A 12,088-nucleotide genomic window follows, 5' to 3' on the forward strand; every position below is an offset into this window, starting at 1 on the left:
TGGGGGGACATATGTTTTTACTTCTCTTGAGTGTATGCCTTGGAGTGGAATTGCAGGGTCATATTGGTCTCTACGCTTCCTTTCTGAGGTGCCGCCAGACTGTTTTCCATTCTGCATTCCCAACAGCCATGTTTTGCTTTGTTTTTACAGACCCCAGAGGAACTGGAGGATGTTTCAGACCTGGAGGAGGATCATGAGGTCCAGAGTCACACCAGCATTCAGACGGAAGGGAAAACAGACCGGGTATGTCCCCTCCCCGCGGGGAGAGATGTGTACCCTGCACTTGCCTGGTCAGTCCAGGCAGCTTCTCACGGCTGGGACCCCTGGGCCTAAAGCTGGTTCTGCAAAGTCAGGGAGAAGAGCGTCAGAAAGCAGGAGCAACAGCATGAGGGGAATGATGTCCCCCACCCTGAGAGCACACTGGTCAGGCAGGGAATCACCTCATAACACTCTTGATCTTTATAGCAGCCATGGGAGTATAAAAGTGAAATGTGTATGTTTGTTTAGAGTAGAAAAGAGAAACTAGGCAGTTGTAAATACACTCTGAAATTCTAGAGCAAAAAAACAAAACAAAACAACATTTTAGGCAGCGCTCCTCTACTTTCCTTCTTCGCTGCAATGTCCTTTTTCTCCCCAACCCTCAACACACACCTACACACACACCCCAGAGATATAAATCAGTTTCTTGGTGACTCTGAGATGTGGTACTTCACTTGACTCACATCCACTGCTCGGGAATCTCTGGAAGTTTGGTTTCCTAGATCCAGACAGTTTGCAACTACAGACCCAACTGCACTACCTTGGCCTGAAAGCCAGGCAATGGAGCGTAGTAGCTGAGACCGTCAGGGGGCACCACGAGCCGGCTGCTTCTTGCTGTGTTACTTGGGAAACTCACTCAGCCTCTCTCTACCTCAGTTATCTAATTTGTAAAGTGAGGGTAACTCTCTATAAGGACTATCCTGGGATTAGGTCAATCAACTAATAGAACACTTAACACAGTGCCTCGCTCACTGTGAGTTCTCAATAATTGGAAAGCATTACTTGTAGAAGTTGTAGCAACAGTATAATTATCATTATTAGTATTTTTAATTAGTTTAATTCAGTGCCTAAAATCTAGAGACAGATGGAAAAATAGAAATTTAAGAAAGTTACATATTTTCAAATCTTCAGATAACCTAGGACTGGTATATATGTAACAGCACTTTCGTTTTATCAGAGGTGTTGCTTTTTTTGAGTTTTTATTTCTTAGTGATCATTCAAGTGATCCATCAGACCTCTAGAAACCAGTTCATGTTGGGAATTGTCCGGGGACACATAGCATCTGGAGATAGTTTTCTTCAACTCTAGTAAGCAGTAAGAAATCAAACCTTATAGGGGGACTGAAAATAAATTTTGCTGATGGTGAACTTTGCCCTTGCTTTTAGTGAAGTGACTGAGTGACTCACTCAGGCTGCTGCCCAGTAACCAGACGTGCCAGGTAATTGTCAGAGCTTACAGAGGAATTGCTGGGGGAAACTTCTATTAAAATAAAGGCAACTTTCAGGACTGTAGGATTAGAACAAACTTGCTTTGTTCTCGCTCATGCTTATCACATGAAGGCAAAAACCCTTGGTTAAGGCCCTTCAAACTTAGAACATTCAAATTTCCTCATCAGAAAAATGAAGAATAATGTCACACCTGCTCGCAGCACCACTGGTAACACCAAAAAATAATAATGCAAATGAGAATGTTTTATAAATTTAAAAATTATATGCTAAAAAGATAAGCTTCTTATTGTCACCATTTTTATTTGTATTTATGTCCTTGGGCAGCATTATAGGTCATAGATAGCGACCCAACCATTGTAGGATATGAAGTTGATGATCACTATGACCCTGGATCTTAATCATCTTTTGTAGAAGCCACAGTAGCTAACCTGGTGAAAGTCACTCTGAACCTTCTCTGGATCAGGGTTCTGTGTTCCACTGAGCACAGGACCCCCACGATCCAGTTTATCTGGAATGACCCAGGGAGACAGCCTCACAACTGCCTAGTGACAAGATAGATCCCAGACCATCAAATCTACTGGGAGCAACATTATATTCAACCTGGCTTCTCTCTGCTTTCATTAGTCTCCCCTGCATGAATTCCACATAGCTGGGATTATATTTCCCTCTTGCCCTGAGGTTTCCCTACTACTGCTATGTGGAACCCCTCAGAAACCTGCTCAGATATACTGATACATACACACCCTTGTGTGAGGCACTAATACCCCAGAGAGCAAACCTTGAATAATACTCTTCCATTCCTTGGATGGACCACTTTGAAGTTCATTTTTCACAGGTTCTGAAAAGTTTCCCATAAGGACATGTCAAAATTCCTACCGCATTGATCAAGTTGATAATACAATCTCCCATTGGCCTTCATTTCCTTATTCATTTTTTCCAGGTTCTCAGTTCTGTTTCCTAAGACCTATTCCCAAAATAAACCACCTTTCATTTTTAGACTTTCCTTTTGGGGGGAAACATGAAACGGTAGTCTCTTCACATATACTATTTATTTATTTCATTAATTCTGCTATATTGACATTATTTCCCTGGTTTTACTAACAAGATCACTGAGGTTCAAATTTATATATCTTATCTAGTAAGTAGATCATGTCTTCAGACCAAGACCCTTGGTGATTGACACATGCCAGTTTACTTAGGTTATAGAGTTAGTAGAATGATTCCTTTATTAGAAAGCAAACAAATAATCACCATTACAACAAATCTAATACATTATTGATGGAATGAAATAGAACAGAATAAAGGATGCTGAAGTGGTCTGAAAAAGGAAGGCGGGATACAAACTTAAATTTAAAGAGTAATTATTGTATAGTATGAATAATTTAACTCCAATAACATCCTCATTGAATATCTATGTTGTGAGTTAATTAAAACAGATTTCTTTCTTGTACCTGAAGTATATGCAATAGCTGACCGAGTAGGATAGCTCAAATCCAGCTCCCGCCCAAATCACCTGGCCAGAGATGAGACTGTGTTTAGGCAGGTTTTATGATCTCCTCCTAGATCTTGCATCGTCCTGTATCTCTTACAGTCACATCTCTGTGCTTAGGATGTCTTCATATCTTATAACCTTTTAAGACTTTGTGTTTAAATTCTATGCAGCATTACTAAAGTTCGTGTTCATTGATCTGAGCGTACCTGTTGATGTATTTGCCATGTACCATTGAGTTTGAGAAATTACCATAACTTTTTGAAGTGGGATCTGTTGAGAATTTTGTGAATACTTATGTCATGACCAATGAGGAACTTTTGGTCACTGTGCAAGACAAGTGTTTTGGTTCTTTCTGGTTGCTACTGTTACTAAGGAGTACATGCCTCTTTGGTTTTTGTATTATGCAGGCTCTGCTATATTGAACATACACTAAAAACAATTTTAGAAACTGTTTAGTAATGGAGTGACAGTTATTTATTGTCACTTCACTTTCTGCATTTCACTCCCAGTAGCTTGGACTCAACATGATCTGTTACTGCCGTCATCAGCGGAAAATGCCACGGGGCATTGTAAAGGTCCATAACCAACAAATAGTGATTTAGAGTCCATGGTTGAGAGTGAAATGATAAAGGACCAATAGAAAATGCAATAGGAAGTGGCAGCACAACAGCAGTGGATATTAGTGACCCTCTTAATTATCGAACTTGAATACTCACTGGACCACTACTGTGGTTATAGCCAGCAATCAGGTGTTTCACAGGGAATTCAGTACAGGAGTGTGTGTTTGCTACAGGTTTGGAGAACATTCTTCGAAGAGCTCATTGTTTATTTTGTTCATGCTCTTAGCAAGGAAAACAGAGATATATTTTATCTTAAAACTTAAACTTGAAAGAGGCATGAAAATATCTATGAAGACAACCAAAATATTTATGAAATATCTTTGAAAATAAGCATTCTAATAGTTTTTGTATGTTCTAAATGCCTCCCCAAATATTATACTAAATGCATGCTAAACAATATTTCCTATTGAAACACTTTATAGTTTACAGAATGCTTGTAAATCAGTGTCTTATTTAACCAAAGCCCTGGGGTTTGCTTCTCTGTTTGTTTATTTATTTTTACTAATTAGCCTCAGAAAATGTCATTAGTTTGGGTCAGTCAGGTAGACTAGGACCATATTCTAGGTCTATGGAACCAACTGCCCTTTCTCCAGGGCAGCTCACTTGGGAACGTGGGTAGAATGTCAGTCTCCCTTAGGATCTCATTTCGCAGCTCTTGCCATAGTCAGTGTTATAGATTCCGTATCATAATTCCTCTGCTAGAAAGAAGACTTGTGAAACCGAAGGTCATAAATAAGCCTTAGCATCAGCTCTGTTTAAGCCTCACAAATTTCTAAATGCCCCAATACTGTAACCTCCCACCAATAACAAAATCATTTTGTTGATTACCACTGAAAACTGAACAGTAATGCCCAGACCCTGACAGTATCCCTGGCAGATCACTCACCGTAATGAAGCAGAGTAATAATCAAGTAGTCATCCAGTAGAAGACCACTTAGGGCAATAATATGAGGCCTCCAAGTACAGAACCCGAAGGTAGAGGCTGTTACTCCTCACTCAGTCTCTTGTCACGTTGGCTTCTGTGATATTTCCTTACAGGAGTATTTATAACGTCTAGAAATTTTTCCCGGGGCTATTGTAACAACAGAGACTCAGGAAATTGCTCACGTGTCAGCAGCAGGTTAGCAACTAAGAGTGTGTTCCATAAACCTTTCTGGGTACAATTATGGATTTAAAAATACTCTTAAAAAATCTTTCCTGAGGATGTGATTTTTTGAGTTTAGACAGAGAGGAAGAGAGGGAGAGAGAGAGGGAGAGAAACATTGATCAGGTACCTCTTGTTCATGCCCTGACTGGGGATTGGACCTCAACCTAGGCATGTGACCTGACCAGGAATCGAACTTGCACCTTTCAGTATGTGGGTCGATGCTCCAACCAAGTGAGTCACATAAGCCAGGGATAAAAAGACTCTTAATAAAAAGGATTGAAAGAAAGTTTTGCAAATGAAATGGATGACCAAGCGCCTCATTGTTCTAATATGTAATGTGGAAGTTAAGAGTTTGCCTTAGGGGCCACATAAGACCTCGTTTCAAATGTGGGTTCCACCAATTACCATGCATACGGTCTCAGAAAAGTTGCTTTATATTTTTAACTTTCAATTTTGTCATTTGTAAAAATCTGATAATAATTCTAGTACCTATTTTATGTGGTTTTGAAGATTAAACTAGATATAGAAAAAATTTCATTTAGTCCCTGGCACATAAAAAGTGCTCAATCCAATTCGATTTCTATACAAATGAATTTTATGGTAAATGTGGACTTGAGAGTGGCAATGCTGTACTTCGATTTCCTTTTGAGAGGCTCCTGGAACTCAGTAAACACAAATCTTAGTATTCTCATAGGTTACTTCCGTTGCCTATTTTTTTTTTTTTTTGGTGCTAAACATTTTTGACATCCTAGACATCTATTCGCAAAAGTCTTTTGAAGTTGTTTTTCTCCAGGAGAGGGACTTATTAGGAGCTACTTTAAGAGGTTAAAAGGAAGGTGGTATTACTGTGATCCTTAATGATCCCAGTGCTTTTATGTGTCTCTATAGCCACATTAGTATAGAAATGAAATAGTGACCACAAAAAGCAACTCTTGATAGTAAGATGAAACAGAAGATTTGACCCAGTAATTATTGTTTTTATTTCCTTTATTATTGAAAGCCTGAGAGGGTGTTTTTTTTTCTTTGTGAAATTTTGGTATCTTGGTGTTACATTAGTTTCTGTCTTAGAGTCCTGTTACCTTCATCAAGTTATCTAGGGCATCCTTTCCTAGTTTGATGATACTTAATCATAAAAAAGGGAAAAATAAGTCATTCTGATATTTAAAGGACACATGTGGAAGAGAGTTTTGCAAGTAGTCTTTTAAAATCACTCTTTTCTTCCCTAGCCCCGTCCATGGTCCATGAGGAATATATATTCTAGTAACTTTTCTGTCTTCCTACATAGCTTGAAAGCTAATAAAGCCTAAAAACTAAATCAAGGATTTTGTTTCCATCTCTCTGAAGTCAAACTTTGCTCACATTGTCTCGCAGATAAGAGGGGAAGAAGGGCACTCATTTGGTACTGCATACGGCCAGATTTTTATTAGAAGGTATTTGGAGCTGTGGTCTCTAACTGCTGAAATTCAGTTAAATGAATCATAACATCAAAAATAAAACATTTAAAAGTTTATAACTAATATCATAGTTCAGTGTAGAAATGTTATATAATCTTTTAAATGATACATTATTCATATTTTTAATGATCCAAAATTAAAGAAATTGTAACATGCAGTTTTTATTTGTGTGATGGCTAAGGTTTGTCAGACCTTTAATATCCTATTCACCTGAGAGCAAATAGTTTGTAAACTTGCTCTGCTTTGAAGAATATCTTTGAGGCCACTGGATCTATATAAGCTCTGTAAGTAGAATAAGTTACGACAGAAATAAGAACAGTTGCCTAGGTTACTGAACACAACCTCAAAACGTCCACGGCAGCAAATGAACTGGAGAATATCAAGTCTTTAAATACTGGAGGTGATTCTTCATGATAAAAAAAAATGCAAAAGTCATGAGCCTACTGACTTCATATTGCTGATGGGGAAGCTTTCTCATTGCTGCTTTTCAGTATGCGGTTAGCTAAATATTCTCTACCTTGACAATAGAAAACGTGCCAGGGAAGGGTGCTTTATTTTAAAAACCAGATGCATTTTAACATGCCCTAATTATTACCCAATTACACTCTCAATAAGTCAAATTTTGCTGAATTAGCCTGCAGCATATATACAAACATGACCTCATTGCCTTCTTTATGATAAAATTAGGTTTAGGTTACTGTGGAAAACACAGCTGGGGTAAACCTAAACAAATATATATTATCCGGTTTGATTCCCAGTCAGGGCACATGCCTGGGTTACAGGCCAGTTCCTGGCAGGGGCCAGTTCCCAGCAGGGGATGCACAAGAAGCAACCATACATTGAAAAAATTTTTTAAAAATATATTAGCCAGTACCAATGCACTAGTCAGTGCATTCTCTTAGCATTGGTATCTACAATTGCAGTTGTGAGTTTGATAATAGCTCTGTTTTCCTATCTTTCTGAATGTTTATGCTCAGCACGTCACGGTTTCCTCTTTCTCTATCCACTTCTGAAGCGTTAAGATTCACTAGAGTTATGATGTAAGCCCCACTGTTCTCTGATTCTTCCCACTCTTTCTGTTGTTCTCATACAGTCCCACTGAGACTTCAGGTATCACACAGGAAGGTCCTGTTGCCTGAGCTCTGGCTACATACTAGTAGGCCTGTAAATTTGTTCTCCTCAGATGTCTCACAGACAGCTGTGGCACACACTGTTTCAAGGCCTGTATGCAGCACCTTACCCCATAAATATTTCTTCTGAACTTCTATACATTTGTCGCACAAGTCTGAACTCTTCTCAAGGCTAATTAGACATGTTCTGTTTTACAAGGCTAATTAGACATGTTCTGTTTTACTATCCTAACTATTTTCTGAACTTGTCTATTGTTTCACTACCTCCACTATCACTACTTTCAAAGAAAAAAAATTTCTGGACAAAGTTAAATATGAAAGAAAGACTTTTTCAAGGGCATTAATAACTAGTAATAATAATTAACTAATTACTAATAGGAGAAAGACACCAGATCTCAGTCTGAGTTTAATTTTGCTGAAAAAAAAAGGCTGAAGATTTGTTAGAGATAAGACAAGAGGGATAGTAGGCCATCTGTGTTTGCTAATTCACTTTACCCAAAGAAAAAGTGAATTTTCTCTGTGTTTATATGACAAGAGGCAGTTTGCCACTTGGAGCAAGGTGCCCTCTAACATTACACTACCAGTCTCCCACAGAGACCACGAGATAGGGTCTCCATCTTTGATGATTGCATCTCAAAGGAATGGCTCCCTGGTCCTTGAGAAAGATAAGGACTTTGTAACCCCCTGGGTTGTAAAACTGATGAGAAGCATTTGAATGTATTTCTATTTCAAATGGGCATAGAAAATATTTACAATTATAAGTTATGTAAAGTACATGCTTTTAGGAAAGGGAGGTCAAGAGCCTAGCAGCAGGAAGAAGCCTGTCCAAAGTTTAGTTGAGCTAATGGGAGCTGGAGAGGCTCCAATACGCTGACCAAGCATATGTGATGACAGGTGAGTCAACTGGACATGCTAAAGAAGTAGCTATTGTGTAAAAGAGAGAAAGGAATCAAGGACAACTCGAGGTTTTTGGCTTGAGAGCTCGGAATGTTGACTTTCCATTTATACATGGCCTAGCACAAATAATGCCCCTTTTCTATTACAAAACCATAAGCATGTAGCTCTGTAACATAACAATATCACACTCAAGCACATCATATGATATTATAGGTGGAATGTTTAAATTAAAACTATAAATTATTACACCCATATAATTACGCTACCAACCACACTTAAGCAGGCCTTACTTCTGCCAGACCCTGTATTGAAAAGAGGAAGACCGAGTTAAGCAGGTTGAAAATGGTGAAAGATCAGAAATTAATTAGTCTATTAGACAACCAAATGAAGATGTCAAGTAGGAAGATTTAAAATTGACAAGCTAGACTGGAGGTCATTGTACATGCATGGGTTTATATTACAAATTTACAACCTTCTAAATTTATAGTAAAATTTTATATATTATGTGGTGACCATTTGCTTTTCTTCAAAGACACTGATAGCTTCAGGTCCAATTTCAGACCTCATTCTTCCCAAACCTCTTTTCTGACACACTTGTTCACTGAAATATCAGTTTTTTGGAAGGCCACTGCTGACCCCCCTGCTTAAAACCGCAACCTCAAGTATAGTCCACCCACTAGACAGTAAATTTAATGAAGGCAATAATTTTAATCTTTTTTCTCCATTATGTACTTTCCATACTTAAAGCAGTGCTGGGCACATAGTAAATGTGCTATAAATATTTACTGAGTGAATAAATGAATCTATGGTGTTGACCATAAATATGCTTTGGGAAAAGGAGTATGTGCAGAAAATGTGGTGGGAGGGGAGTCGTTTCAGACAAAGCATTTGTATCCAACCAGTATATAATTTGTCTTCCAAATAAATAGGATAATTTGTATTTTTAAAAAATAGTGTATTAGCAAATAATTGCCCACATGATAGTCATTTGGAAAAAAATTTCTGAGGCTATTTCTTAGGCAATTCTTTGCCTTTTTGAATTTAGAGTTATTTGTGCCAGACATTTGAGTGCCCCTTTGCTAATTCTCTAAATTTCACCATTGAAAAAGTCTTATTTATTTTAATGTTGAAATGTAAAATATGTAATTAAATAATCTTGAATTTTTAGTCTCTGGTAAAATATGAAATACATATATAATTTATTACCCTATTAAAGACAATGTATATCAAATAAGGTAATAAAAAAGAGCTCAAAACAAAACACTCTTTTAAAACCTCCTCTGATATTCTAAACATTACCTGCACACTGAAAATACCACACTCTAAATCCAGACCTGTTTATGTGCATATTTTCATCAGTGAGCTATTATTAACCTACATTTATTCTTGGGAAATGTGATTATGTATGTCTTATACTGAGCTGTATAGGTTCTAGCACTACATGTATCTAAGCCTTAGTTGAAATCCCTTGTAAACATGAGTGGACATACAACATAAATAGTTCCTTCAATGAGGAATCATCAGCTCTGTAAAGCTCAAGAGCTTGTAAGAAACAGGGCTTTTTGAAAACGTCATCCCCTTGCCCTGGCTGGTGTCACTCAGTTGGTTGGATTGTTGTCCCATGGACTGAAACATCATGAGTTCAATTCCCAGTCAGGACAAATGGCCAGATTACAGATTTAATCCCTGGTTGGGCAGGGTGTGTGTGAAACCACAGCTGATCAATGTCTGTCTGTCTGTCTGTCTGTCTGTCTCAGTCTCTCTTTCTCTCTAAAAGCAATGAAAAAATGTCCTCAGATGAAGATAAAATTAAATTTAAAAAAATGTCATCCCCAGACATGTCACCAGATTTCTAAAATAATTCAAAGAAAGAGAACACAGTTTCTGGAGCCAGACTCCCACGTTTGAACCTTGACTGTGCCACTTATAGCTGCTGACATTGTACAAGTTAACTTCTCTGTGTCTCTGATTGCTTATTTTAAAAACGGGCCTACTCACATCAAAGGATTATTGTGAAATTTGTGAGCTAACAGTCACAAGACGCAGTACATATTTAAGGGGTCAAACTTAAGTGACCACCATCACCCCCAGTACCAGTATTGTTATCATTGGCGGCGTTTGTTGAATGGATGTGCATTTATGACATCTCTGTCAATTATGCAGGTTGGCAATATTCACTCTCCCGATAGGCCTTCTTCAGATTTTCCAGGACATTTTGTGGAGAGACCCAGTTTGACTGATGACTCTAACTAAACTTCCTCCTATGGTCAAAGGTCTTCACAAAGGCTGTCATGAGTTTATAAGCAATTTGTCGAATGGGTTGTCCTTGAGTCAGATGCCTGGCTCTGGTCCAACTGTAAGCTGCAGCTAAAAATAAACTCTATGTTGTTTCCTTGGGTGGAAGGTTATAAGAGACACAGTATCAGGCTACAAGGAGATATTACTGGGTGTGTTGGATGTTAAGATAGTCATATAAAATAGAATACCATAGATAATCAATGCCAGACTCTTACTAGGGAAGGTTAAGAGCTATCTGAATCCAAGAAATATTCAGGAAGCACTTAAGGTATAATTCATAGTCCTAATCACTTGGAGCTTGCAATCTAAGATGTAACAGTTAGAATATGTACAGGGAATGTGTATTTAGCAGAAGAGCAATGTGAAAACATTGCCTCCTGGCCAGAAAAATATTCACTTTCTACATTAATGAAGACAAGTGCATATTCCCCAGTAGGGAATTTGGTAGTTTATTCTTAATTCAGGTCTATGAATTGAGAATATACAGCAGTTCTCTGTTCAGGTTGTGAAGATACAACGAGACACTGAAAGTATTCCTCATCAGTCCAGGGAATTTGTAAAGTATAAATTATATATTTCCAAAGCAACCATTTGGAAGATTTTGATCTCTTTGATTTCTACCTATCATCAGCTCATCTTTCAAATTAAAAGTGACAGCTACATTAGTGTTCTCTCTTCTTGCTTAAGCTTCACTAGAGATAAGATGTCCAAATCCTTCTACAAGCGAAAAACCTAGTTACAAAGGAAAGAACCTAAATAGCAATGAAGTGCTTTATAGTTTTAATTGGCCTGAAGATTGGACTTTTAAAAGACTGAAAAATCCTCTATAATTAGCAGTAACACATATTTACCTTTTACTGGGGTTTCTGATGGCACTTTAAATAGAAGTGAATTTTAAAATACCATTAAAAATTCTTCTAATGCCCTGTTATGTAAAAATTCTATGTCTATTCTACTTTAATAGATATGTACCTTTGGATAAACATGTCTTCTTCTGCAGCCTATTAAATTAAGAAGAAATTATATATATATATGAAAAGTAGAGAAATTGACTGTTAGGATACCAGATTCATAGAGTATGTCCTGAAGTATATTCTTAGGAAAGTTGGAATTAACATGGCCTTCCACAGAGAAGTCGACATGACAGGAAAATCCCCTCCTGGTTTATATATTTCAAATTTATTTTTGAAATAAATTGTCTTTTATCTATAAAGCTTACTCTGATGATGATGATAATGGCAGCAAAACTATAACAAATATTTACTTAATGCTCAATGTGTATCAGAAACTTTAATTTTTCTTAAATATCCTCTAAAGCCACACTTTGAGGTAGATATCACTCTACCCACTTCAAAAATACAGAAAAAAGTGATACAGAGAAGTTATATAAGTGCCCGTAGAGCATGGTGGGAAGTGACAGACCTGAGACTGTCCCCAGTGTGCTTGTCTCAAGGACCTGCCTCTACTCCTCTCCTTCCCGCGGCATGACACGGCCACCTTTTCTGCAGTTCACGCTTTAGATGAAACTATTTCAATAAAACCTGTCTCTGTACTCCTGGCAAA

At 37.7% G+C, this 12,088-nt stretch overlaps 1 protein-coding gene across 1 annotated transcript in view; it reads left to right on the top strand.

The window, feature by feature from the left end:
• CTNNA3 (catenin alpha 3) overlaps positions 1 to 12,088 on the top strand; it is a 1,522,505-nt gene that overhangs the window by 1,378,496 nt on the left and 131,921 nt on the right. Inside the window, exon 14 of the mRNA XM_037062679.1 lies at positions 151 to 243. Within this exon, the coding sequence (XP_036918574.1) occupies positions 151 to 243 (93 nt within the window). The remainder of the gene's footprint in view (positions 1 to 150; positions 244 to 12,088) is intronic.

The sequence above is a fragment of the Sturnira hondurensis genome, unplaced genomic scaffold, assembly GCF_014824575.4.
Source record: "Sturnira hondurensis isolate 20B ecotype Veracruz unplaced genomic scaffold, ASM1482457v3 Scaffold0014302, whole genome shotgun sequence".
NCBI classification, from domain to species: Eukaryota; Metazoa; Chordata; class Mammalia; order Chiroptera; family Phyllostomidae; genus Sturnira; species Sturnira hondurensis.